Here is a 27,983-nt window from a genome sequence, read left to right as displayed (position 1 = left end):
ATAAGAATTTTCCCCAATAAAAATGACCTGCAGCTGGTTTTCAGTTCTACCTGTTTAACATCTGATGCATTAAGTGTTCAGAGGCAAAATACTTCTTAGTTTTTTTAATTTCTTAGGCAAGGCTCCATGCATACACTTACCACGATTTTCCTTTGCCTGTGCAGCTGTGACTCTTACGAGTGGCCAAGATCTGAAAGCCAGACGGCTGTGCTGATAATCTAAAAGAAATAAGGGGGCAAGGTAATTTAATGTACTGAAAAGCCAGTGTGAGAACATGGGGGTCTGGAGAAGACTAGGGTTCTGTGGCTGGCCTTTTGGGCAGTTCACTGCTTTTGCTACTTACTTGCAGGATATTTTCGTTACCATTCCTGTTGATAAGTTAAGATCTCATCCAGGAGTTGGCAAGTGAATGTTTGAAGGTACTCTTCCTCCCTTGTCAGGTCAATGTGATCTATCCATGTCAGTTTTCTCATCTACAGTAAGGAGACAATTTGACTTTTAAGAGGTCTTTAAAATTGAAACAGGGGATTCTTGGATTGGTTAACCTAGTCAAAGATTGACACACAAACCTCAACCATCGACCAATTCAAAACCGTGTCAAGAGAAGTTATGGGATTTGGGATTTTTTTTTTTCTCCTTGAGACTCTCGAGTCTTTTCTCACTATGTAATAAGACTGTTATTTACCCCCAAGAATTAAACACTGCTAGTCTAGGTTCTCCTGAGTACCAGGGGATCTCCCAGTGTAGCTGTGGATGTCACTGCTGCAGGCAGGTGCTTGCAAGTTTGCTTAGTATCAACAGAGAAGGTCCTGGATTATTACTTGGATGAGGACAAGTGAGGATGTCACCTCTGCTGAGACAGGAGCTGGATTGTGGAGACATTTGGCTCAATTGAATTCTCTCAGATGTTAATCAGAATGTGACTGCAGTAACTTCTATGTCAGGGTCCTAGTGGGAAAGGTCCTTGCCAGACTTCATCTGTTTTGTTTTGTTTTGCCTTGGGACATGTTTTCATTACACTTGGAGTGTTTCTCTGATTTCATTGACTATTTCTGACTCTGCTTCTGTTTAAATAGAATATGGCGAGTTCCTACACTGCAAAGGGAAGAAATTCACTGATTTTGAGGAGGTCCGTTTGGAGATTGAGGCTGAAACGGATCGTGTTACTGGCTCCAACAAAGGGATTTCCCCTGTGCCCATCAATCTTAGAGTCTACTCTCCCCATGGTGAGTCCTGATGCAGCATCTGAGTCAGGAGACAGATGAGGCAATTTGCTGCTTTGTCATGGAGCAAAGACAGAAAGAACAGAGATGGCATGGTGTGTGTTTGGTTTTGATTTTAATCTCTGTGTGCCTTTAGCCATACTGCTAGAACAGATTTGTCCTTGAATAAGGGTGGTAGGACAGAGCTCCTCAATATGGGGGACAACTCTTAATGAGTGGGACCAACACTTTTGACTTCTGGCTCGCTTGCGATGATGTGAACAAATGTGCTGTCATCCCTTCCTTTTCAGTGTAGCATATGTAGAAGGACTTTGAGGGCACGGTTTCCCTGATCAGTGTGAAAACAATAATTTAAAGGGAAGGATGATGAGATCATCGTCAACTAGCAACTAGGCCTTATTAAGTAGTAAAAGGAACCATAAAGCTGTGTGCCTCTGTGTGTGCATCTGTTATACCTATTATATTTTGGAGGCACTAAAGCTGCAGGTGGTACTTAGAGACCAGAACATTCCTACCTCAACACTCCCTTGTGCTATCTCCTGTTTCCCATGTCTAGTCCTGAACCTGACCTTGGTGGATCTACCGGGTATGACAAAAGTCCCAGTAGGGGACCAGCCCCCCGACATCGAGTTTCAGATCCGAGATATGCTCATGCAGTTTGTCACCAAAGAGAATTGCCTCATCCTGGCAGTATCCCCAGCCAACTCTGATTTGGCCAATTCTGATGCCCTGAAGATTGCAAAGGAGGTGGATCCTCAAGGTAAATATCTCTTAATTTAGCATGACATTATTAGACAGTGGCCTGGTTTTTCTTTTACCTTTTGATTGTGACTAGCCCAGTAACTCTTGGCTCCTGTCTGTCTTGGGTTATACTTTCACCAACACATTCTTTTGGAACATGTTAGTGAGTATTAACAGGTACTGTAATAGAATTTGTGTTATTCCCCTTCTCTTCCTTTGTCTGGGGCCCGTTTCTGAAAGGTGAAGAATTTCATTTAGTAATCTGCATTCTGCCTGAAGAGAGAAGTAGGAAAATCTTCATTAAGAGATCTCTGTTATGGCACAGTGTGTGCATGTTTCAGCAGAATATAACTGAGAACTGAACTCTCTTATTGTCTCTTGTGCTCTCATGGCCTCTTGGACATGATGGGAACTGTAATGTTTGAGTTCAGAAGCCCTTTAAGTAGCCAAGTTGGGCAATCTGTAAGCTCTGTGAACAGAGGAAAATATTATGAGTTGTTTGCTTGATCAAGTATATTTGTGTGGGGTTTTTTATAGGGCAACGCACTATTGGAGTCATCACTAAGCTGGATCTTATGGATGAAGGAACTGATGCACGAGATGTATTGGAAAATAAATTACTTCCCCTTCGTAGAGGTATGTTTCCTCATGCTTTGTCCATGATCTCCTTCCTCTCTTTTCCCTGTGTGAGATATCCTGGCCTCATCCCCTTCCTCCAGAGCATCCTCTTCCTGCAGCATCTGCTACAACTTGTGGTTAAACCATCTCTGTTCCAAGCTGCAGCTGAGAAAAACTGTGGAACTGGGAGCAGTCGTGCTGTTACTAGGGACTTTTTAGGCATTTGTGCCGTGATATGTGTGTAGTCCTAGCAGAAGCATAGCCTTATCTTGTCTTTCTCTTGCCGCCTTTTAATAAGGCAAGCTGCAAAAATAGAACTCCTGTCTGAAAGACCCCCCCTCATCTTTTGTCTGGATGAGGTTGCCATAGTGCACCAAATTAAGTAACTTTGGACTGTGATACATGCTGCCTGTAGCCCTAGTGAAGTACCTGTCCTGAGGACTTTAACAGAAATGAATGAGACTAGGCTATGCTTTGTGATTAGGGGAACAGTCATAAATAAACTAATTCTCAGCTGCATAGTGACTTTTGTCCTGCATACCAAAATATCAGAACTTGGGTCATTCAGAAGAAATTCTAGTTTTAAACTCTTCCAGTTGTTTCCTTATGTGTTGCCACTAGAATTCCACCTTTGCAGTGCTGCCAGCTGGGTAACTTGTTCTGAGTCCTGTTTACATTCTCATCCTTGCAACCATTTGATCTCTAACCCCACTCTTACAGGTTACATTGGTGTAGTCAACAGAAGTCAGAAGGACATTGATGGCAAGAAGGACATTCAGCAAGCACTGGCTGCAGAGAGAAAATTTTTTCTCTCCCACCCAGCCTACAGACACATGGCTGATCGCATGGGAACCCCCTACCTGCAGAAAGTATTGAACCAGGTACTGTCAACAGTTAAAATCTGCTGCCCATGATGTTGCAAGAATGGCTGTCCTGGTCATTGGGTCTTTTTGGAGATGGAAGAATACAGGAAAAGCTAAAACTTGTGGTCAAGAAGCTGATAAATACTTTAAAACTGTTTTGCTGCAGTGAGACTTGTGAAGATTGATTAACTCTTCCTCCTCTGTGTCATAAAAAGCATTTCGGTGCCAAGTCCTATGAAGCGTGCCTGACTTGCATAATATTGATACAGTGAAAGACCTTAAGGCCAGTAATGGAGCTTACACACCAAAGGCAGAGCACTGCTTTATCCTCTCAGTGACACTGGTGCAAAATCAATAGTTGGTTCATGGCATTTACACTATCAGAATGCAAGGTTAAGCTAAAAGATACCTTCTAAATTTCTGGTGGTCTCTGTGCCTAGCAGTAAGCTGCAAAGATTGATTTAAATGTGATGCTGGTAGTTGTTTTCCCGTCTATTAAGACTTCTATCTCTTGTCCCATACAGTAGCAACTAATTGTTGCTTCCATCTCTGCTCCCTTGAAATTCTCTGAAGTGAAGAGTGGCTTTGTCCTTTTTTTCTTCCTTGTTTAAATAGTAATCTTTAAACTGGAGACTTCCTCAGCTGTTCTCTGTGGAAATCCTCTTATTAGAAGCCTCGTCAGTGGTTTTGGCTCCTTCTACCTTGCTTTGTCAACCTTATTGTTGAAAAAGGGTTTAACCACCACCTTGGGTGTCAATGGTGTGCTAATCTGAAGACAGAATAGCCTTTACCCTGGTGTAATTGCAAATGCTAATACCTGCACGTGAAGCTTATTCTTGGGCTGGAGACAGCAGGCTTGTATGAATGGGAGTTTTGTACCAGATTAGAAGTTAAAATGAAGGTCAAGAATAGAGGGGTGCAATAGATAGGAGCTGGGAAGGTGAGATGCACCCAGCTCATAACTGGTATCTGTCCTGGGACAGACTTTTTATTAGGACCACTCAGAAGGACTGATCACAGAAGAGAGGAGCATTCCTCTTTATTTTGTGGTGTGGAGGAAGCAAACTCTTCCCAGTAACCAACTAGAGGCTTATTATCATCTTAAACCTTCTTCTTGTGCAGCAATTAACCAACCACATCCGCGACACTCTGCCAGGGCTGCGGAACAAGCTCCAAAGCCAGCTTCTCTCCATCGAGAAGGAGGTGGAGGAGTACAAGAGCTTTCGTCCTGATGACCCTGCTCGCAAGACCAAAGCTCTGCTTCAGTAAGTGGCCTCAGCTGCATGTCATTCCCTGGAGATGTCTGCTCAGCTGTGACTCCTGCTTCATGCTTTTTTGTTTTCTTTCAGGATGGTCCAGCAGTTTGCTGTGGACTTTGAGAAACGCATTGAAGGCTCTGGAGACCAAATTGATACCTATGAGCTGTCAGGAGGAGCCAGGATTAACCGCATCTTCCATGAGCGTTTCCCCTTTGAACTGGTGAAGGTACTGCTGAGATCCACTTTGTCTTCTTGCCTGTTGTCTATTACCTCTTCTGTCTCTTTACTCCTCTTGGTATCTTTCCATCATCTATCTTTCCCTTTGACTACTTTGTTACATGTTTTTTCTTTTATCACCTCTTTACTTATCTTGTCTCCTTTATTGGAGCCTTCCCATAGTACTGACCTTTCCCTCAGTCCTCCTTTTGACAGAGCTTAAACTTCTCTTAGTTAAATAACAGTATTTCTTTGGCAGAATTCCTAAATGCTAAACTGAATGTGCAAAATTACTTGTCCAGGATGTCTGCATTAGCAATAGGAACTTTATGGCAGGAATCTGTATGCAACACTTGGGCTAATATCTCTTAGTGCTGGCATGGGACCTTTTCTCTGTAAAACATGCTGTTGTGTATCCTGGGGTCATGCGAATAAAGTATCAGACAGTTTCTGATAAAATCCTCTCTTGGTGCAGATGGAGTTTGATGAGAAGGAGCTGCGGCGGGAGATTAGCTATGCCATCAAGAACATCCATGGTATCAGGCACGTATCTCACACTAGGCAGACCATTGGCTGCATAACCTTGTAAATACCTTTAGACCTTCCGAATGGAGTTGAAGACTTCAGAGGTACGGTAGGTCAGCCAAAGGGGAGGGATGACCACCCTGGTGGCTTGAATCTGGGAGTAGGGACAATCATCCAAGCCAGTTTTCTCTTCCCCTGTGAGAGTCACAGAAGCCTAAAAGGTAAAACTACCTTGGTGACTAGACATTCTCTCCCTCCTTCTTGTGTCTTGGGATAAGAAAGGATAGAAAGAAGGATGCAAGCCCATACTACTCTTTCATTTAGTTAAAACTAAAATGCTAGCTTTCACTTTCTGCCTCCATACTAACCAACTGTTAGTTGTTCAAAACAGCTGTTGGTGCTGAGCACCTCTTCCTGTAGAGATCTGAGGGAGCCTTGGGGTGCCCATCACCAGGATCACAGTGTCCTCAGGGTGTGGTGAGCAAATACTTGTGTTCCCCCCCAGCAGAGGTTCGCTGTGAGAGTGCAGCCCTGAGACCCTGAGTCGTGCTGCTTCTGGGAAGGTGAGCAGGTCCTGGTGCCCATCAGAGCCTTTCCTCCACACTGGGATGGGAACAAATACTGACCTAGATGTATTTTGATTCCTTTCTTTTGCTCAGTCACTAGCTGAGCTTCACAAAGGGGTATCAAATGTGTTGGTGTCCTAATCATTGTGAAAATATTTTAGAAAAGGCCTCCCATCTCCTGTACAACTCTAAGGTCAGCCCCTGCCACCCTTAGGTCTAGTGGTTGAGGTGAAATGGTGGCCTGGCCATGGATGTCCAGCTGGGATCCACTTTGTCCTCAGCACCTCCTTCCTGGAAGGTGCCAAGTGTCCCGCATTTTCCATGGACTCCAGCCAGGGTCTGTCCAGGGGACATGACGCCCCCCAGCCCCCTGTGCCGGGTTTCAGTGATGGCGATGCCTGCTCCAAGATGTGTGTATAATGCTGTGACATTCTCCTTGCCCCTTCTCCCCCTCCTGCCTTGTCTTATCCCCACCCTGGGTGTTTAGAACCGGTCTCTTCACACCCGACATGGCCTTTGAGACCATTGTGAAAAAGCAGGTGAAGAAGATTAAAGAACCGTGCCTGAAATGCGTGGACATGGTCATTTCGGAGTTAATCAATACCGTTAGACAGTGCACCAAGAAGGTAACCAGAGGTGGCATGGAGCTGGCACCTTCCACCCGCTCGCTGGCTGCAGCGCAGCACTGTGACCTGGGCAGGGACTTTGCCTGCAGCCACACTCAGTGTTTCTCACCACCTCCTCAGCATGACTAGACCTGAGCGGTACCAGCCTGGGGCCATCCAGCCAACAAGCCAAACAGGAAGGGAACTGCAGTGGGACATGAGCTGCGGCCCTGCTCCCTGCATGTTTTAGAGGTGAGGGGTGCTGGAGATGCCACCCCTCTGCCTGCAGCACGATTCCTGATTCCTTCTAAAACCAAGAGTATTTCTTACACAGCCATGTTTTACTTCAAATTTAGTATCTGGGTTTATTTTCCAAGTGAGAAACTGGGTTTTAAATTTTGTCCCCTTGGTTCTTGTGGAAGTGAAAGAGTTAATCCCAAATTCACCTTTGGGTGCTTCTGGGGGTGTGTGTGAACTTCAGAGGCTGCAGCAGTTACAGCTGTGGGCTGTATTGCAGGGAGACGTTCCTGTGGTGTTTGGCTTGGTTTCTGGTTGGCTTGGTCCATACCCTGTTCTGGAGGAGCAGCACATGGCTGAGAAGCAGCAAGTTAGAAACATCTGTCAACCCCTGGGTCGTCCTCCTCTCTGAGAGAGGGCTTCAGGTTTTGCCCTTTGGGGTCCATACTGGTATTTGTTGGGGAGGGAACCTGCCTTGATTCTGCCCTTTGGATATAGCAGGTTTTGTTTCTGAGGCTGGGGTTGAAAGACAGCAAGATAGGGTGACTTGTGCTGTTCCTCTCAGCCGTGGCTTGCTGCTTCAGGCAGGGCTGGGTGCTGGTGAAAAGGCACCTCAGTTAGGATGGTGGGATGGGCGCTGGAGATTGGAATCACCACTGGCTCTTCAGGTGAGGGTGAATGGGCATTGCAGGAGGTGTTTGGAGAGTCTGATGCCCTGTCTCTGCAAGGGTGGGGAGATGTGCCCAAGTGGTGACACTTGCCATCGCTTGCAGAAATGCCTAATCCTTGGGGCCAAGAGCCTCGATTGAAGAGCTCAGACATGCAGACACATGCTTTGCCCCCCAGGACAGACTGGGAAAGCAAAGTGGACGCAGTGAGAGATTGCTCAGGTTTCTAGAGTGCTGGAGGAGCTTCTTTTTTCTGTCCTGCTGTCCTTTCTTGGGCTGTGTGACTGTGGGGAGCACCCAGAAAATTGCCATTAGAGCCTGGGGACAGGTAAGCACAGGCCCTCGGGCTGCCAAGTATCCAGAGTTGCCTGCTAACTGGATCAGAAGGGCCCTTCTTTTTTGTGCCCTCTGAAGCTTCTCTTGATTTGTTCTCCATCCTTCAGTTGCTATTCAAAAATCTTCATTCTTTCTCTTTGCATTGTTCCTTCCATTTCCCACTTCATTGTTTCTTTTTGTTTTGTCTTCTACTGGCAATTTCAGAGTAGACCATCTGTTCCGACAGTGGCAAGTTCAAGTGATCAGGTGGTGGGTTCAGCAGGGTGGGAAATAAAGGAGGATGAGGGGAAACATCACACATTTAGGATTAAAGCATTCCATTTTAGCTTAGGTCCTACTGATCAGAACTTGATGGTTGACTTCAGTGCTAGTTGTTCTGTGTATGCTCTAATAGCCATGGTCGCAATTTCGTATCTAATAAATTATTGTCATTTGGGTGATACTTGGGTACTGGAAGGGACTGATTTAATTTTTTTTTTTTTTTGTGCAGAGCCTCCCAAGTCTGGTGGGGGAAAGAGTATATATAGAGTTTAGCAGGGCAACTGGATTAGTAGGAAACTTCTGCTGAGCAAGAGGATGTGAATTTAACTCTGGAAGTGCCCTTGCTTTACTCCAAAGGGACATTTGTTGGCACCTTGAGAGAGACCTTTGGGTGAAGCTGAATCCTGTAACATATTGCAGCTCTTCACTGCTTAAAAGGCAGACTAGTTGTAGGTCCTATAATGTGTTGAAGAGTGTCTAATACTGGTGCTGCTTGAGGTCGTGCAGATGTTATCCACAGAGAGATGAAAGGGGAGATCTGGCTTAAATGAGGGTGGTTATTTTTAGCTAGACCTGCCAAGACAAAATGCAAGTGACAGACCTTAGCAAGTCATAGCTTGGCTCTGTTCAGGCTTCCTGCAGCTGGAATAAGGAAAACATGGAGGGGAGATAACTGTGGTGGGAAGGAAAGGGGAACGCCTGAGACAAAGGGAAATGAGATGTGATGAGCCTCTGAGAGGCAGTGGCTCACTGTGGCAAGCAGCTTTTGTCTTAAAATCCAGATAAGTTTGCTTTCGGGAAGAGATAATTTGATCCCTGGGGGGTTCCATCCATCCATTCATCTTGCTCTCGGCAGCTCACCATTTCACTGGCCAAGCTGCTCCTACCTCATTGCCCTTTGCTGCTTCCATTTGCCTGTAGACTCTCCTGATACTTGGCAGTGCACAGGCCCCATAGCAATGCTCACCTGGTTCAGCAAACCAATGGAATGAACCAAAATCTCACTTCTCATTTTGCCTTGTGTTTTCTCTCTTTTCCCTTTTCCTTCCTTCTCTTTCCTCCTCCTTCCTGCTCTTTCTCTGCTTCGCTTCCTCCTTCCTCGTTGCTTCCTCCCACCCTGCCCCTGCCATGCAGAACGGGTCTCTTCACGCCTGACCTCGCTTTTGAAGCCATAGTGAAAAAGCAGGTGCAGAAGTTGAAGGAGCCGAGTCTGAAGTGTGTGGATATGGTAGTGAGTGAGCTCACATCCACCATCAGAAAGTGTAGCGAAAAGGTAAAGAAACCAAAAATAAAAGTATGCCAAGAAAGGTCAATGCCCACCCCCTCTCCACACACACCAGGAACTTCAGCAAACATAGTGAGACAAAATCGATATAAAGATGTGTCTAAAGGAGAGCAGCAACCTACAGGTGTAAGGGCAGTTTAAAAGCAGGCCAAGAGAAACAGGTGTCAGCTGATGGCTTCTTTAGCTGAGAAGTGAGCTGGGATCCAGTGGATTATTCTAGCATACACTATTCCTCTGGCTCAGTGGCATTCACCTTGGTGTGGATCAAACCCTTTGCAAGTCCTGTTTGCTGCACCACTGCCTGTGCATTTTGTAACTTCTTACTACTACTTTTCCGAGATTGCCTTAAAAATCTAGATATACTAGAAACATATAAAAAGCCAGAAAAAGACCTTGCATCCCCACAGCATGAGTGGTCTGCAGGTTTCATTGGTTTCATCTTGTCTGCAGAGCTGTGTTGAGCAGTAGCACATACAAAACAGTTGATTAGAAGTTTAGAGGTGCAAGATGTTCTGCAAGAAATATTCAGTCAGAAGATTGCTGTCCCAGAAAGCGTGGGGAAGAATTTTACTAGGCATTACACCCTCTCCATCATTCTCCTGCTGATCTCTTGCTCCATGGACAATGCTCAGTGGGGAAACAGTGTGGATGCTTCCCTTGTATGCTGTGAACCCCAGGCTGGTTTCCCCAGGAGGGGGCACCATATGTCCCTTTCAAAAAAAAAAAAAAAAAAAAGGCAAACGTGGCAGTTAGTGTTAAATGTCCCAGTGACAGGCCAGAAACATGTCTGTGGCTCAACAGAAGTGTGTTGTGGAAACTGAGTTGGAAAGGGCTGTTTCATGAGTTATTTTAGGACTTGAAAATTACAATTCCATTCTTCCAGGGTTACAGCCAGACTCACCGACATACACACCTAAATTGGGAAGGAAGGGAAGATAAGAACTGATACGAGTTAAGAATGAAGGCAAGAGCTGAGCTAGTAAGGTCTGGTTGTTTTAGGAATGCAGAGCTCACCTCTGCCTGTGTTCAGGGAACGTCTCTGACATGCCCCCAGCTTGGCCCAGGCTATTTCTTGCAGAGTCCTGCTGTTGCCAGATGTAGTGAGGCAGAGGAGCTCCTTTCTAGCCTGTTTCTCCTGTGGATTTTTATTTCAATTGCTTACACTGTTTTCTGTATCTGGCTGGAGATGTCTGCTCTGGGTGGGGAGGGAGAAGGATTGTGAAAACCCCAAGGGTGGCGAGTTCCAGTTTCTCCTTGACCATGTCACTGGAGTGGCTGGATACCCACTTGCTCTGTGGATTTTAATCCATGATATGGTGGAGGACCCCATGAGGATGTTCCAGGGTGATGCAACCAAGATAACCCTGTAAGGAAGGTGATAGTAGCAGTGACACTGTAGGAGACTAATGGCTGTAATAAAAGTTGGAGAGGCCAGGGAGGCACATGTTAGAGATATGAAATAACTGTCTGAATGAAAATATATAGCAATAGTACTGGAAAATAAAAGGAAAGCTTTAGTAATGTGTAAAGTCAAGCGTCTACATGTACTGAGAAGGTTACTATTGTCTGTATCTCCCTCTGAAAGAGCAGAAGGTAACTGCTGTGGGCCGGTTTAGGATAGCAGCCAGCCTGATAAGGGTTTTGATGGTGTCAGGTAGTTACAGCACAGGGGCATTAGTTAATTTGCAATATTTATCTTGCATGTTATAGCCTTAACTGCTTGATGTGGACAAGAGCATGTGCTATTAGGGAAGGCATCTGGAAAAGGCTACTTTGGGACTGATGCTAATTGTAAGGTAATACCCAGCCCGCTGGTGTGGACTCATGCTGCCATTCAGATGACAAAACCAAACCTTTAAACTCACTAGAAGTCCTGCCAAGCTTCTTGAAAGGAAGATGGCATGGGCTGACACCTCCTGAATTAGCTTAACAGTCCTGTAGCCTTTGTGTGTTGCTGGCCTGGACTATTGTGTGTTATTGTCTGTGTGCTGTCACAATTATTTCGTTTCACCCCAGATGGTGAAGAAATCTTTGTGCAGTTAATAAAGCTGCATAGATGGAATAATATGAGACTACCAATAAAGAACACGGAAGGCGGCAAACCCATCTGTTGTCTACAGAAATACAGATTTCCTGTATGAAAAGAGATTTGTAGTTGACTATCTCTTGACCATTAGACAAAGTTGAGGGCTGAAAATAAGGTGGCCACTTACAGCTGTTCTCTGACTGCCCTGATTCTGATCTGCTTCCAGTTGGGTAAATGGAGAGTAGCTCCAAAATCAACAGAAAGCTGGTGTAAGCCCTTACATTTGGGAGGGTAATGTTCTAGCTAGTGATTTTCCAAAAGCAGGAACCTTCTGTGCCAGACTGCACTGCAGCATCTCACAAGTGCAGGGCGGTCTTGCAAGTCAGCAACACTTCAGCTAAAGGTTGATCTTTGGTGTGCTGGCAAGGACTCCTGGAATCTGCAAAGAGGGGAACTAAGGGAACATTGGGATAAATTGGTTTTCAAAGAGGGCTGTAAGCTTGTGTTTTGATTAAACAGGCAAATGCAGCTACAACAGGATTGAAAACCCACTTGAGCTGGGATGTGATCCCAGGCTGACAGACTTAACCCCTTGAAGGGTCGCCTGCTCTCCTGTCTTTCAGAGTCATGGCATTTCTGGGTGCTGTTTGTACTGCTGGTGATAACTCCTTGCCCCTCTATGCCCTGTTGCATGTCCCCTGGTGGTGTGACATCCTGTGGCTTGTTCGTCTCCTCTTCCTCGCCCACCCTTGCTTCCCTGTGCATGCTTGGGGTTGGAAGCTCCTGCATGGAGACCGATGCTGCCAATTTATTTTTGCACATAAATGTTGCTGGATGACCTGGGTTCTGGATAAACCACAACTTGTTTTGCACTTTCTGTGCATTTGTACTGGTTGGGAGTGGGGTGGTGGTTGGAAGGTTTGTGGGTTTTTTGTGTGTTTTTTAATTTGAAGCAAAGAAGCTGAGACTTGCTTAGAGGTTTTCCAGCTTCCTGTTTTTCTGTTTGACATAACTTGCCCATCTATCCTTTGCCAACCCCCAAAGGAAACAGGAAGCTTTGCCTGTGTGTCTCTGAAGCAACCAGCTGCCTGAACCATAAAGATCATGGAGAACATCCAGTTTGTGCTTTCAAGACAAGGTGGTGGTGGGGAACACTAATTCCACTTTTTTTTTCCTGCCTCTGCAGGGCCATTGGCATTCAAAACAAACCACACATTTGAAAATAGTCAGTGTCAAAGCTAGTCCTCAGTTTCTGTTCTAGGCTATTGCAACTTGCTTGACTGCAAGGGTGCTGAGAGGGCTTGGGACGTTTTGTAGTCAGGCATTAGGAATATTGTTGCTGGTTAGTGTGGGATCTGGCTTCCAGTAGTGATGCTGCACACTTTGAGACAGCTCTTTCTACCATGTTATCATGGATTATGTATGCAGAACAAAAGACCAAACAGTTTAAGAGGTAGCTCTCATGTAAATTGGAGGAACAAAGCAAATGCAGTACAGATCATAGGCAAATTAGTTATCTTTTTATACACCCCCTTGAGGGATTGTAAAAGACTAATATTAGGAAATGCTGTTTGACATGATAGTCAAATTAGAGGTAGTGTTACCAAAAAAAAGGGAGGGATGATTTGAAGATCAAGTGAGGAAGAAAGGGCCGGATCCTGGGTCTGGAGGGTTAATTTAACTTGGCTGAGCTGGGCCTGACCTGAGAAGTGTATGGTTACTACTGCTGAAATCACTAGAGGGTTATGAATCTAGGCAAGTAGGTGGGTGCTGTGTGAAACCCAGAGGGCTTTGAGTGCTGGTTTTTGGAAGTGTTTCTCAAGTATGATCTCTGTAGCTATTCTTCTTTTGAACCACAGCTAGTAAAGTCCTTCTATGTCTCTGTCCAGTCATGAAAAGATTCCCTCCTCAGTAACATGGCAAAAAGTGATGTGTGATGTCAATACAGACCTCAGCCGTGTAATCTTGCCCTGACACTGGTGGAGAGTAGGTAGAAGGAGCTGAATGCCCATAGCACAGCATTTCTTAAAAACATGTACCCTTGAGTTGATCAGATCCTCTGTCTCTGCTTGCAGATGTTGATGGAGAGCGCCAGGTGCTTTCACTTAGTGCCTCAGCAAATGGGAACTGAAATCTTGACTTCCCAGGGAAATTTCCCATAGGAAGGTTGTAGCAAGAGGCCATTTACCTACTTAACCTTCTACAATGTGATACTGAAAATCTAGAGAAATTGTTCTACTTTAATGGGAAAAGCCCAATAAGCAGTGTGGTTACATCTGGGGTTTGTCAAGAACCTCATGCCAGGAAGAACATGGTGGGTTTGGAGCGGGTGTCTGAGGCAGAAAGGTTGCTGCAAGACTGAAAATAGCTTTTTCTCTGAAGCCCAAAGAAAGAGGGAACAAACTTTGCCCCCAGTGCACCTCCAGGAACCTGGAAAAAATCTGTCTGCAAGTCCAGCTTTCTAGAACTTCCCTTGAAAATACATGATTGCAGGATGGATGTATGCATGCATACATGTGGGGGCTGCTCCCCCTTCATACCTCCCCTTCCCATGTGCACGTGTTTTCTCTCTCTCCTGCAGCTCAGCCAGTACCCTCATCTGCGTGAGGAGATGGAGAGGATTGTTACTACTCACATCCGTGAAAGAGAAGGCAGGACCAAAGATCAGGTAGGGGATCAGGAATGTGTAGTAAGAGGGGAGATGGTGTGGGGGACACCTCCGAAGGGACAGTCTGGGCTGGAGAGGCCTGACCAAGATGTGTCTGGCTGCAGAGGCTGATCAGATGAACAATGTACAGGGCTCTGTCTGCCCCTGTTAGCAGTGTCAATCACTAACATCTGTCTTGCTCTCTGTGCCTCTTTTTGGCAGGTCATGCTTCTAATAGACATTGAGCTGGCTTACATGAACACAAACCATGAGGATTTCATTGGCTTTGCCAAGTAAGCACCTACATCTTATTGCCTTCTCTGCACGTGTTTCCCATGGCTCTGTCCTATAGCTGCTCCGGTAAATGGGTTGCAAAGGTCCTGGTACAGATGCTGTAACCCCAGAGCATGGTTCAGCTCTCGGTATTGCGTGTTTTTCAGTGGATCTGTATTGTAAGGCTGGGGAGGAGAGTGAGGATGTGTACAAGGGGGAGCTGGAGTATTAGGGCTGTGTCATGAGGGGAAAAAAACAGAAGCAGTGGAAGGTTAGTGACCCAAGTGGTCCAGGTGGGAGTGAGAAGATCAGTAGACCAGTCTGAGAGAGCAGATGAAAATAGACTGGGTTATCAAGGCTTGGAAGCTAATTGTGAGGAGCATGAACTCATTATAGTAGCTATTTGATGGGAGCAGGGTTCAGGTGATGAAGAGGAGCCTGAGGGGTTTTGAATGTCTCTGCTGTTGTTTGCAGTGCTCAGCAGAGGAGCAGCCAGATGAGCAAGAAGAAGGCAGCTGGCAACCAGGTAGGCCAAGTTCCATCTCCTTCACTGCTGCAAGAAGGACATGTTTGCTGCCTGGAAGCTACCAGGTGGACAAGTGCTGGGCTGGATGCAGCAGTACTCTTAAGTTTGGTTTTTTTACTCATCAAACTGTTTATACTTGGAAGACAGTGTTTTAGGGTCATTGCAGTTAGGAAGAACTGAGCGTGTAGCAGTAATGGAGGGAAAGTGTTATAGAGGGAAAGGAATGCTTGATAACCAAGATCCAGTCTTGCTTTTCTGGTAGAAATCCCTATTAATGTGTTTGTTCAGCCCCTTTACTAGCTGTGCTGACTTGTCTGCTGAGGTGAGGGGTACAGAACACCAGGTCTCAACTGTTACAGTATAGAATTATCTCTTGTAGTTGTCTTTCCCATCAGTGGTATCTGCTTTTTGGAAAGGGATTTCAAGAGAGCTTATGGACTCTCTTCTGGAAAACTTCACTGGAAATACTTAAACCTCTGTATAGGGAGACAAAGGGTGATTACAGCCATGGTTGCAGTGGATATGTATGGAAATACCCTCATGGGGGAAGACAGCAGTGGAGGGGAGGAGTTCCCTTTTTCCTTCAGGAGCTATAAGGAGTGTATGTACATTGAAAAGGAGGCTAAGGATGCTTTTTTTCCCCCAGACTTGCTGGGGACATGGTAAGGCTATCTAGGCCAGAAGATCTTGTAGAAACAAAGCCTCACACGCAGCTTCATAGAGAATAACAGCGAATCAAATGCTTTTGCTTAGCCGGTTTAAAGACATTCACTGTGACATCTGTCCCGTTTATAACATGTTTGACCACTTTTCCCTGCACATGAACATGCAGACTGTTTCAGTGCTGTTGGCGGGCAGGTAGGTCAGCAGGTTGGGTTGGCCAACTACCTGTTTCATGGGATCTCGGAGCAGTTGTGGTGAACCCCATCCTCTGCAGCGTGCCGTACGGAAAATTTGGGTGTAAAAGAGCACAAAGGGCAAACTCTGGATCTACCTATAAAGCGCTTTGGCTTTCTTGTTAGCAGACTTTATTTTGGGATGGGGGTTGCTGTTAACACCTTGGGGTTAAAAGATTTGATACCAGCTTCCAGTTTATTTTATTTTACTTTTGAGCCTCTCTTCTCCTGCTCCAGCTTTCCCAGTAACCATCTCTCCTCTCTTTGCTCCTCTCCTGCTCTCTGCTCTGCTGCTGTTGCTATGGTTCCCCTTTGCAGGATGAGATCCTGGTGAGTAGAAGGCCACTCAGCAGGGTGTGCTAATGAACATTAATGTTGCATCTGGGAAGGCAAGAACAGTGCTTACACAAATTATTCCCTCTGCTGCTGAATGGGGAGAGGAGGGCAGCTGGCACTAGGCACAGGTGAAGCAGAAGTGAGGTTAGAAGTTAGGATGCTGACGAAAAAGTCAGAACTGCTGGTACATCTTGTGAGTGGGTGGAGATAAAGCAGTAATCCAAGGATGTGTGGTTCTGTTTCACTGCCCCCTCCTGTCCACAGAGAGAATAGGACCATCTCGAGTTTAACAGTAGGCATGAGACAAAGATTCAATGCTCCTGTGTTTACCTTAAGAGGGTAAATTGACAACTAAAAGGATTGTCTACCTCTGTGGTAGGCTGCTCACACAGTGCAACTTGCTAATATCCAGTGCAGTTGCGTGGCTTTTCAATGCCAGGTCGTTTTCTGCAAGCACATCCACACAACAAGATACACATGCATGCAGATATTTTTGGGTGTTAACTGTGCATTAATATAAAAGCTAATGCATTTAAGCTGACACATACTTGCATTTGACTGCTGCGTGTGTGAGGCTCTAAACCAGCACTTAGTGAATTGCAGTTCCATAGAGATTGATAGCCTGGCTTCTTCACAGACTAAACAAAAAGGAACTTGTTTTGCCCTAAATTAATGACTACTCAAATACCTGGGTATGCTGAAGTTGAGGGTACTAATTCCAGATGCACCGTTTTGTTCTGTTGTATTTAGAGTCTCCTTTTCACTAAACTCAGTTCTTTCTGGGTTGCTTGCCCATCTGTTCTTCTTGAGCTCGTTCCTCCCACCCAGAGCTGGGTGAAGCACTCCACACGTGCGGTGTGCCGAAAGCTGTGCTGCTGTCCTGGTTTTCTCTAGGCATGGCCTCTTCTGGGTGTATTGCTGTGGTCTGGTGCTTGTAGGTTGTGCCGGCGTCTGAGGCGCTCTTGATGCGGTTCTTCCTGCATCTCTTTCCTCTTGGCAGAGGGTATAATGCACAGCACTGCCAGGTTCCTTCCTGCGTCCATTTTGTACTATTCCTGGCCTTTTTGAGGCAAAGACCTTTGCTGGCCAGTTGAGCGGGGGCTCCTCTGGCAGCAGCAGAGAGCACGGTGTTCCTTGTCTTTCCCTACTACTCTGTGTGTAGGGATACCCTCTGATCTTTCCTCTGTCACCCAACATCAAGCTTTTAGAACCCTCATTAACGCTCACCGCTTCCACCCCCTTAGGTCATCCGGAAGGGCTGGCTCACCATCAACAACATCGGGATCATGAAGGGTGGCTCCAAGGAGTATTGGTTTGTCCTGACAGCGGAGAACCTCTCCTGGTACAAAGATGATGAGGTGAGTAGCTCAACTCTGTGACTCGAGTCTTGAGCATCTGATGAGGATAAGGCCTTCAGTTCACTGTGGTATCTTCTGAGTGCTGTCTGCAGCTTGTGGCACAAGCTGAAACTGTCCTTAGGCTGGGTTCCCTGTGGTCTCAGCACTGCTGAGTATTTCTGAGTTGATGTGAACATGGCTTTTTTGATGCATGTGGAATAACAGCTATGCTTGAAGCCTTGGCTCAGCAGAAGGCTGTCAGACACTTGGAATGAATTTGACCTTCACTTGTCTTGCTGTGGCACCTGACATCAGGGGTGCGATAGGCTAGTTGCAAGATTTGGACTTTCTGGTGTTTGTGGGGTATCCGTGATAAGTTTCCTGAAGGATTATGGCAGAGGTTTTATGCATCTCCCATGGTCACAAGAAAAAATGTGCTATCATTTCTGCACATAACAGGAGCTGTGGACCTGAAACTGCAGGTCATGTACTGGCTCCTTCTGACTTTGAGTAAATTACTTAGTCTCTCCAGGATTCAGTTGTTAAACCTGCAAAGCAAGAATGTGTATGTGGGGTTTTTTTATGTTTCTGTATTGAACATGCCAGTTAACACATTATTTGTAAAATTGTTTGAATTGTGAATGGTTAGAGTACTGCTGATTGAAAGTACAGTGATGTGTGGAATATCACTGATAGGAACATGGACCTACTCTGGAGAACTGCTTGAAAATCTTGACTATTAGGAATTCTGGCAGTGTGCTGTGGTGTCTTTCTGCTTCAGTGGGAAATGATATAAGCGGACAGAATTGTTCCAGCTGAAGTTATCATTGTCAACAGTGTGGTGCTGCCTGTGCAAGACAAAGGTAGATAATTGTCTTTTCTGATTACTTTGAAAAGAGAGAGAATAGCCGGATGGTTTTGGGAAGGACATGATTGAAACCATTAACCCCACTCAGTGTGCTGGGGGATGAAAAATGCCTGATGTGGTGTAGTCATGCATTCTGAGTTTATCAGGGTTTCTGATTGCAAATAAAGAAACTGTTCTGTGGTTTGTGTCCCTCAGGTGTTCTGAGGCACACAGTCGTGTGTCTGGGAGCTGCAGTTAGGCCTGGCTTCTTGTCTAGTTCGTGTCAGCGGGCCTGTTTCATTTCTCAGCAGGTGGAAATGATGACAAATACGGTGATGAATCAGCCTCTAAATATCACTTTCTGCATGGAGACTGCTGCTGTGCTGCTATGGATGAGCAGGCAGCAATTTCCTAATTAAAGAACCAGGCACTGAAATGTCTTTTGCTACATCAGTGTGTCTCTGTAAGACCCCTGCCCTTTGCATTCAGACTTGCTTGGGGAGGCTTTACTTTCCTCTAGATTGCATACTCAGGTTGAGTGGTTGTAAACATCAAGTAGTTTAATCAAAGCCAGCTGCTACATCTGTATTACAGAGATGATTAGAACTCCCTGTTCTTCCCTGGGGAGTGGGAGGGAGGGAGGGCTGCAGTGGAGATGTGTAAACTGTTGATAAAGTTCCAGTTGCCTGGGATGGGGACTGGACCTCCCTTCCCTCCTGAGGGAGGGCAGTGTTGAGGGTCAATAGAAACGGGAGGTCTGTGCTGTTTCCCTTCTGCATAGTGAGAGGTAGAGCTGCCTAATGAAAACAGTTCCCTGCCAGTCCCCATCCCTTAAGTGCAGAACCAGTGCTGATGGGGTCTGAGCTGCCTCTGAGAAAGGAGCCTTTGTCCTCAGCCGAGTGCGAGCGGGGAGAAAGGGAAGCATGTTTCTATTTGATTCTTCCCCAAGTTCAACCCCTTGATCACTGGCTGCTGTAAGGGAGAAAGGAACCAATGTCCACCTGGACTCTGTGGTTGAGTCGGGCTAAAAGCTGGTGCATTTGAGGGGCATCTTGGAGAGCCTTGAGCATGGGGATTCCCATCCCAAGCCTCAGTCCTGCGTGGAGCTGGCTCCATCCCAAAGAGCTGTCTGCAGTGCACGGTCCTCTGTCAGACAGGGTTATCTTTGCATGTCTCGGAACTCTCCTTCTCCACCAATTCAGGACTCGTGTCCTCTACAGCTCCTGAAATGTTCTCATGCATTTTTTAAAGGCTGTGCACCAGAATATTTCCTCACTTAAGCTCTGGGAGGAACGAGAGGCTTTGTCTGCTCCACCCTGCGCTCCTGTGGGCTCTCTTGTCCCAGTTCCCCTGTGCTCTGGCAGCTTTCCAGAGGGAACTGGGAGAGAGCTGGATCTGTCTGGTGTGTGTGGAAGTGCTGGTGGCAGAGCTGTGGGTGATGGTGGGGGAAGGAGCAGGGTGAGGAGGTGTGGGGTGAGGGTGGAGGCTGGGCTTGCACCTCTGGAGCTGGGAAAAGTGGGGGCACAGCCTCTCCCTGCCCTCTTCTGCAAGCCAGGACCCAGAGTCTGCGGAATGAAGACATCTGGACCCCATTAGTGAAATACCAGTCTTTCCGCAGCGCTGGCTCATTTTTCCTCTGCCTCTGAAGAAAGGAACTGAAACTTAAAATGTCTTAAAGGGCCCAGCAGTACGTGTTAGCAGAGATACATGGCTGCTGATGCTCTGGAGGGGCTTGAAGGAGTGTGCTGGGGAATGGGAGGGGAAGGAAAGCACAGGCCAGGCAGGGGTGGAAATTGGCTCCCCACTCTGCCTTGCTGCCAAGAGCATGTGTGTGTGCTCCTGGGCTCTGTTTTTCTTCCTGTCTCCTTTCAATGAGTCAAACCCTGGCCCCATGCAGAGTGGCCCCCCAGAAAGCTGGCCTCCCAAGACCTGGAGACCCCCCCTGAGGTACCTGCAGCTCCTGAACCCTGTGGGATTGCTGCAGGGGAGAGGTGGGGAGGAGCCTGCTGGAAATATAAAGCAAGATTTCCACGTTCAGGGAGGCCACAGTGTCCCCAGGGCTGGAGCAGCACCACAGCACACTGGCCGCTCGGCGAGCACCAGAGTGGACACGATACAAGAACTTGATTTGAATGGTCCTTCTGCCTGAATCACTTCTGAAATGCACCTTCTCTGCAGGGCTTTCCTGTCTCTTGGAAAAGAGGGTTTGTGAGCTGGGCTAGAGCTGCTGGTGATGGGGACCTTGTAGGCAAGATGCAACAAGCAACATGCTCTTGGTTCCTACTGGTAAAGCTCAGTGGCTGCTGGAGGGGACCCTGCGCGCTCTGCCCTGCAAGGGTGGCTGTTCCTGCTGGAGTGACTGTGCCAGAGTTTGCACAGCTGGGTAGATGGATATATCTGCTGTTGCCTTTGGGAATTTGTGTGAATGTGCAATACAGATGGGCCCTTCTGTCCTTACTCAGGTAAATCATGTACTAGAAATTCAGGGCTTCTGAGGACAGGTGACTACATGAGAGGAACATTGCTTTGTTCGAAAGCATTCATGTGTTGCATGCAATGTCAGTGTGTTTGAGTCCTATGTACAGGAGGGGTGGGCACAGCGTTTTAGGTACTCTCAGGTGTGTGTGGGGTACTTTGTATTTATGCATCATGTTGATTCCTGCTGCATCAGTTGTCCTTGAGCTCTTTCTCTGTCTTCATGCCTTCTCTTTTGCTTGAAGTACAAAGCTATTCTCTCCTGTCCTGGGGAAGATGTGACCTTACTGACAGTCACTAGATAGCTGCTTATTCTGTACCCGTCAATGTCTTGTACCCAATTCTAGTTTAAAAATAAACATATTGATCAATACTGAAATTATTCCCCCACTGCACAAACATGCACTCCCTTCTGTTCTCCCTGCACCACCTCTCCAGCAGTCTATGTCCTTGAGGCCCAGCTTAGCTGGTAGAAATCCTTGTGTCTTTTCTCTAATGCCCGTGAGTCCTCCAGCTTGCTGTGGTGAGTCCAGCTGCAGCCAGGTTTTTGCATCCAGCTTGTTTAAAGACTGTAGGGACTGGTTTGCTCTGAGGTTCTTCCTTTCACACTGCTCTCAGGTGCTCTCTGGAGCATGTTCCTTCTCTTTGCATCCTCTGTGGAGCTCTTTCATTCATTCACCCATCTTTTTTCACAAGTGCATGTTTTTTCATGGATAACTTAATCAGTCCTCATTTATACTTTCACTCACTGGTTCTCTTCTTTCTCTTCCAGACAAACATCAAAGCAAACACAACTTTCAGAGCATCCAAACCTCCAACTTTCAATCCTTTGTGGGTTTTTCTTTAATGATGAGCATTCCAAATGATGCGAAATCCCCTTTTTCCAGTCACCTTCCTATGCTCAATCCTGCCTTCTCCGGTAACAAAGCACAGTGCAGTTGTAACTCTGCCAGGCCCTTGTGTCTATCTCTGCATTTTATGGCAAAGTTTAGCATGTGAAGCACAAGCCACCCTGAACACAGCTACCCCTGGGACAAGTACATGAAGCTGAAAGAAATAAGAAGGGGGATGAGAGAGGAGGAGGAAGAAAAAAGAGGGTTGTGAGCAGGCTGGTGAACATGCAGGTGAAGATGATCATCAAGCATGGCTCCGAAGGGTTCTGTCCTCCCAGGCTGAGGGATGAGTGAACTGTGCGGCTCTCCCTGCAGCCCACCCTCTCCAAGCGTGTCCCTCTGCTGTCCCCGTGCAGCACTGGCAGTGTGTGGTGTATCCCAGCACAGCCTAACCAATGTGCAGACTACTGTACAATCTTGTAGTCCTGAACAGGTAGTCTGAACACTGGGCAGACGGAGTGGAGCCTCTGCAGTCTGCTCTCCGGCTATCAGCAGCTCATCAGTCCTTTCCCCTCCCTGCTTCTGGGATGAGGTTTTGGGGGCAGAGATGGGGTGAAAGAAAGTCCAAGTCCTGATTGAAAAAACATCCCCTTCTGGCAGCTGGGAAGAAGAAATGCTACTCTCTGCATGTTTCCAATTTGGAGCAAGCTGCCGACCTCCTTCCATGTCCAGTGCTGGTGTCAGGCTGGTACCTGGTTTCCACCTGGGGTATGCTGCACCTTTTTAGAAAGAGAAAAGAAAAAAATCAGTTACTGCTGTTTGAGGAGGAAATGTTGTGAAGTTTTGGCTGTCACTCAGGTGTGCAGAACTTGTTGCTTCATTCAACTTCTTTTCTCCCCTGTGGAGCTGTGTGGGAGGATTCCCAGGCCCCATGCACCTTCATCTCCTCCTGTCCTGTAGATCAGCCCTTTGCCTGAGGTCTGGAGCAAAGCTCAGACAGGACCAGCCTTTGCTTCCAAATCCTGAGCAGAGTCTTTTGACCCACCTTGGCCAGTTGCCTTTGCAGCTCACCTCTGGCTACTGCAGGAGCAATCCGTATCCCCTCTTTTTTTTTTCTCCCCCCCACTACGCCTGGCATTGCTGAGCCTCCCTCCCTCTTCTGGTTTTTGCTCCCTCCCTTCTTGCTTCCCTTCTGTCCTTCTGCCTCAATTGACGTGGCAGTGGAAAGCTTAACTAGACTCGAGGGAGGAGCTTGCTGGCTGCTGGGAAGGCTGGAGGTTGGCAGGAAGCAAATCGGCTGACGGATGGGGTTGTGAGGGGGGAAAGGAAGGTTCCCTACCCCGCAAGGAAACTTGAGGAATGCTGTTGCTTTCTGCGGTGCTTGGCTCCCATGTAACGATTCCAGATGTTAGCCCTCACCCATGCGGTTTGCTCCTTCTCTCCCTGGTGCTGCAGGGATAAAGAGGGCTTTATGTACCCTGGCTGTCTCCCTTCCAGGATCCCCTTCTCCTGTGTGCATGCTGGTGGAGGGTTAAGATTTGTGGCTGAAAATGTGAACACCCAGAACTCTCACTTTGGCTCTGTGCACTGGGGAAGTGTAACCAACCTTCTCCTTTTCCCAGAGGTGTGCAACACTTTGCATGTGTGTTGCACTTTACTTCATCAAAGCAAGTCAAACACCTGGGGACAGTTCATCCCTGCCCTAGCACAAATATCTGTTTGTCTTTTGCAAAGGCTGGTGGACATTGCTGTGAACTTAGGTCACAACAGTGGAGTTTTGGGCACTGTAGCATCTCTTAAGCTACTCAGTTTCTGCCTGTGCCTTTTTGTACACCCTCTGGCTTGCTAGGGTTGCACTTAGTTGCATCTTTAAATGTGCACATCATTTCAGCTGATGTTAACAAACTCTACTTTTAGTGCAGGTGAGTTGATTACCATTGCTGTGCTTACTAAGCCAACAGTAATGGTTGTGATTAATCACTTGAGTCCAGGCCTAGTGTCTACAGAGCTTTTGAACTAAATCAGCTTAAAATCTTAGGGTGTGTTGTTTAAGTTAAACCAATGCAGCTTTCTGATGTAAACAAGCCATTATAGCTGCTTTGCAGCTTGGAGCAGTGATCGCAGTGTCCAGTAAATTATGCTCTGAGGGTGAAAGTTAAGTGGTACAGGTGGGCTGTGTCTTGGAAAGATGGTCTTGAGATGCGTATATGTTGTGGGGTGGCTGGAAGAATGACAGCTCAAACATTCAGCTTTTCTAATGTGCATTTTCTCTGAAGACAAGAACCAAAAAGCAGTTGGTAATGTCTTGTTGGGGGGGGTTCAACTTAAAATGCTCAGCTGACTTGCTTTCAAATACTGCAGACCATTCTTCAGAGACTTCTTCCTAATAATTCTAGTGCACATGTATTTATACAGTGCGTTTATTATCAATTACTATGTTAATGTTTTACCACTTCAGTAGAGATTTATTAGTGGAGTTCCCAAAATGCTGTGCATGTGTTTAACACACATTATTTGACAAACTCCAGTCATCTCTGGGGCAGGTTTGTTTACCCATAGTGATTTACATCTTACAAGAAGGAAAAGAGATTAAGAGGCTTAAGCAAGATGAATTTCTCCTAATTTCACATGACCACCAATTAAAACAATGGCAATGTTCTTTCTCCCATATCCAGACCCTTCTCTCTTTGCAAAATGAGGTGTTTGTCATAACAGCTACAGGGAAGCCTTTAATGAGTTTATTTGTGCTCCAAATGCAAACTGAGACCTAATAATTCTGCCACTTACTTTCTTTTACTGTGAGTGCCAATTTCCAACCTTAGGGGAGCCCACACATGCATCTGTCAGCTTCATTTCATATGGATCTAAGAGCAGGAAAATTTCACTTGCTGCTGAGGCAGTCCAGTAGAAGGGAGGAAATTTGAGTCAGACTGGATTGCTGCCTGCTGAATTTTGTGAACTTCTTGTAGGCTATTACCTACAGGGTAGCAACTAATAAATCAGATGATAGTGCAAACCATTGCTGTCTCTGGCCAAAACCCATCTCTAGAATCCAGCCACCATAAGGGGGTGTGTACCCACAATAAAGATGTTGCAACATCAGGCTGCAGCTGCAGCATCCCCTTTTTTTTTTTCCTGTGGCTATTGTGTTTCACACACTGCAATTGGAATGGCAAGTGGATCCTGGTCTCCTTCGTGGCCATGCGTATTTTCTTTGTTTGGTAGATGCAAAGTACAGAGCCATATGGCTGTATCTGCACTGTGTTGGGGGCGGGGGAGTAATCCTCTGGCACTTATTCTGCCTGTGCAAGAAGCTTGCCATCCGCTCTTTCTGCAGCTCTCCGTGCAAGCAGCGTGATTCCCGTTGGGAGCAGCAGCCCTGGTTCAGGGTAGCGAGCCCTGTGCCTGTGATGTTTTCTGGCTGACACTGAGCATCCGTGTTCTGTTTGGTGCAGCCAGTCCGAGTGCTGCTGTCACTTCACTGCCTCTTCTTGGCCTCATGGCTCTACAGATTAACTCGCAGCCAATGTGTGTGTTTTACATAATATATACTCTGCTGCTGAGAGTCTTGCCTGATTTATTTTTTTCTTATAGCCAAGGGGAGATATGAGCAACATAAGCCTCTTGGGATCAGACTAAGGGCTTTGAATATAGTATTTCACAAACTACTTTCCGATTTTGATGTGTGGTGGCTTTTCCTTCTCTTCTTCCCCTCCTTCCAAGTCTGGAAAGCCAGAGAGAGAGAGAGAAGCCCTTTTCCCCTCTTGGCCAGGATGCTGTTCAGCCACAGCACATACTGCCAGATTGCTAACATATGGGTAGAGGGCTCAGCCAAAGTTTTGAGAGGCTCAGCCCTTGGCAGCTCATTCCACGCTTTCCTGTCTCTACATTCAGGAAATGAAGTCAGAGTGTTGATATAAAACAGGCTGGGCTGAAAACTGAGAAGCTGCAAAGACTGAAGTGGGGGACCCGGAGAGGGGAGCTGTGGGGAGATGGTCAGTGCATGGGCCCTGAAGCATTCAGGGGTTTTCTTGCCTTGTGCCCTTGTCCTCTCATTGCTTTGTTCTTCAGTCCTCTGATTTACACTTTATGGTGGCAGACAGAAATACACATCTTTCCTCTGGTGCATGGAAAGATCAGCATGCAGAGATAGTGTTGTCTTGATCATGTGGCAGCATTTATGCAAGAGCTTGGAAGGGATGAAAGTTGAAACTCTGGCAAAGAGCATGTGTTTCCATATGTAGGACATGGGATTCCCTTACCTTTTGACTTTTTTTTCCTGAAGAATGACTCAATTGCTAAATTTCTATGGAATGATGTGGTTCTAATGCACAATGATATTTCCTAGACAGCTTTAACATCAATTATTTTTTTTTACTGACACAAACTCTGTGGGGTGAGTGCAGGGAGTTCAGTTAAGTGAGACTGCAGTGGGGATTGTCTTGCCTGGGGACTTAGCAGTTGGTGTTCTTCACTTCTAGGTCACTAGTTCAACCTAAACCAGCGTAATAATAGCCCAAAGTAATAGGAAGCTGGAAACTGTGGGACTTACAGGACCTGAAGTGGCCTGTGTGGCCCAGAGATCAGTACTTGGCTGGCAGATGTCCCACCACAAAAATGCTTGCCCACCTCTAATCTAGACTGATCAACAATATTAAAAAATCCTGGGAAATTTGCTTGAAAGAGCATTCCTGCTTTCATAGCCTGGCATCTCTGAGAGACAATGATCTCTCCGGGGGTGTTCTTGTTGCATAAATTTTGTGATGGACTTGGTGTAGTTTGGTCTTTGGGGTATGTCTGAACTGTCAAGTGTCTGGTATCCTTATCAAACTCAAGTCAATTTAGCTGAAACTTAGAGGGATGTTAGGCTGGACTTGCCATCCTCTGGGTATTTGTGCTCAGCAGCTGTGTCACCTGCTGCTGTGCCCTGCCCCTCTTCTCTTGCTCGCTCTCAGGATCTCTGCTCACTGACCATCCTTGTTTTCCATTGTTTCCCCCAAGAGCAATCACGTTTTGTTGTTTCTAGCCAAGAAAAGACTACAGATACATGAGATGCTCACAAGGGGACAGTCACACACGCATATTCTGTTTGTTTCAGTCTTGGATAGCTGCATTCTGCCTTTTGGAGACCTGTGTGATGGCTCCCTCTCTTGTTATGTTGGGGTATAGTAGCCAGCTGGAACGGGTATCACAAAAAGTCAGGAAGGACAAACTCTTGTTCCTAGAGTTTCCCTTTTCTCACAGACCTCCGGGACCAGAGGACCTGGGTTGAGAATGCCTCCCTGGTGATGTGGAGTCTGCATTGCTGACAGGTTCCTTCAAGCTGGTAGAGACTTTGTTGGAGCAGTGAGTGACTTGTTACTGACCCCCTTTTCAGGAGAAGGAGAAGAAGTACATGTTACCTGTGGATAACCTGAAACTGCGAGATGTGGAGAAGGGGTTCATGTCCAGCAAGCACATCTTTGCTCTCTTCAACACTGAACAGAGGTACGCTCGCATCTCAACAGGGCAAGCTGTTGAAGCTAGGGACAGGATTTATGTGATATTGGATAGGACAGAGTAGAGGTGCGTATGTTGGGATAGCTGTTCAGGAAAGATGTGTGTATCCTTTAAGGATAGCTGGTTTTGGAGGAGATGGGGACTTTTTTAAAAAGTCTGACTTAATTCCTTCCAGTCTCACAGGTGTGTGCCACTTTCTTTCTTCAGCAGTGCATGGCCTGCAGCGTGACCTCAGCCTTCGGCTCTCTGGTGTGGTTACCTGGGGCTGGCTGTACTGCATATTTATAATCTGTGTTCTTAGTGAGTGACAAGGAAAAGCCATAGGAGGCTGGGGACCTGGGTTGGCTGGAGTAGTCCAGCAGTGAGCAGAATTGAAAAGGGAATCTCTTTCAGTCGATGTTGAAACACAATTGATTTGGGAGCAATCAAACTTGCTCATTAAAAAAAAAAATCCACGTCCTTTCTGGAGGGTCATCTAGAGGGTTCTAGCAAGGGCCTGTCTCTCTTAAAATGACAGGAAGATTCCCTGGTCATTGATATCTTTGTCAAATATGGGCAAACCTCTGATTCACAACAGGGAAGAATAAAATGTTTGTCTTCCCCTCAGGAATGTTTACAAGGACTACCGACAGCTGGAGCTGGCCTGTGAGACCCAGGAGGAGGTGGATAGCTGGAAGGCTTCCTTCCTTCGTGCAGGAGTCTACCCAGAGCGTGTCGGGGTAAGTTACAGCCAGAATGATGGGATGAGAAGGAGCACAGTGTGTATCTTGAGGATAGCTGCATCTTCTTTTGTTAAAATTAAGTCTGAAGGTTTTTGTCTCTTTCCTGAGCCAAGGAATGAAAATTTGAAGTTTTTGTGATGTTCTGATGCTTCCTTTAAGGAAG

At 46.5% G+C, this 27,983-nt stretch overlaps 1 protein-coding gene across 2 annotated transcripts in view; it reads left to right on the top strand.

Moving 5' to 3' along the window:
* Positions 1–27,983, top strand: part of DNM1 (dynamin 1) — a 61,503-nt gene that overhangs the window by 20,704 nt on the left and 12,816 nt on the right. For both annotated transcript variants that reach the window (XM_065648442.1, XM_065648443.1), the window contains exons 3-16: positions 1,077–1,226; positions 1,780–1,983; positions 2,502–2,600; positions 3,303–3,463; positions 4,568–4,710; positions 4,795–4,930; positions 5,396–5,463; positions 6,499–6,637; positions 14,011–14,097; positions 14,299–14,369; positions 14,824–14,875; positions 17,352–17,465; positions 26,977–27,086; positions 27,706–27,817. In XM_065648442.1, coding sequence (XP_065504514.1) covers positions 1,077–1,226; positions 1,780–1,983; positions 2,502–2,600; positions 3,303–3,463; positions 4,568–4,710; positions 4,795–4,930; positions 5,396–5,463; positions 6,499–6,637; positions 14,011–14,097; positions 14,299–14,369; positions 14,824–14,875; positions 17,352–17,465; positions 26,977–27,086; positions 27,706–27,817 — 1,646 coding nt within the window. The remainder of the gene's footprint in view (positions 1–1,076; positions 1,227–1,779; positions 1,984–2,501; positions 2,601–3,302; positions 3,464–4,567; positions 4,711–4,794; positions 4,931–5,395; positions 5,464–6,498; positions 6,638–14,010; positions 14,098–14,298; positions 14,370–14,823; positions 14,876–17,351; positions 17,466–26,976; positions 27,087–27,705; positions 27,818–27,983) is intronic.

The sequence above is a fragment of the Caloenas nicobarica genome, chromosome 19, assembly GCF_036013445.1.
Source record: "Caloenas nicobarica isolate bCalNic1 chromosome 19, bCalNic1.hap1, whole genome shotgun sequence".
NCBI classification, from domain to species: domain Eukaryota; kingdom Metazoa; phylum Chordata; class Aves; order Columbiformes; family Columbidae; genus Caloenas; species Caloenas nicobarica.
This window is presented reverse-complemented; position numbering and strand designations above follow the sequence as displayed.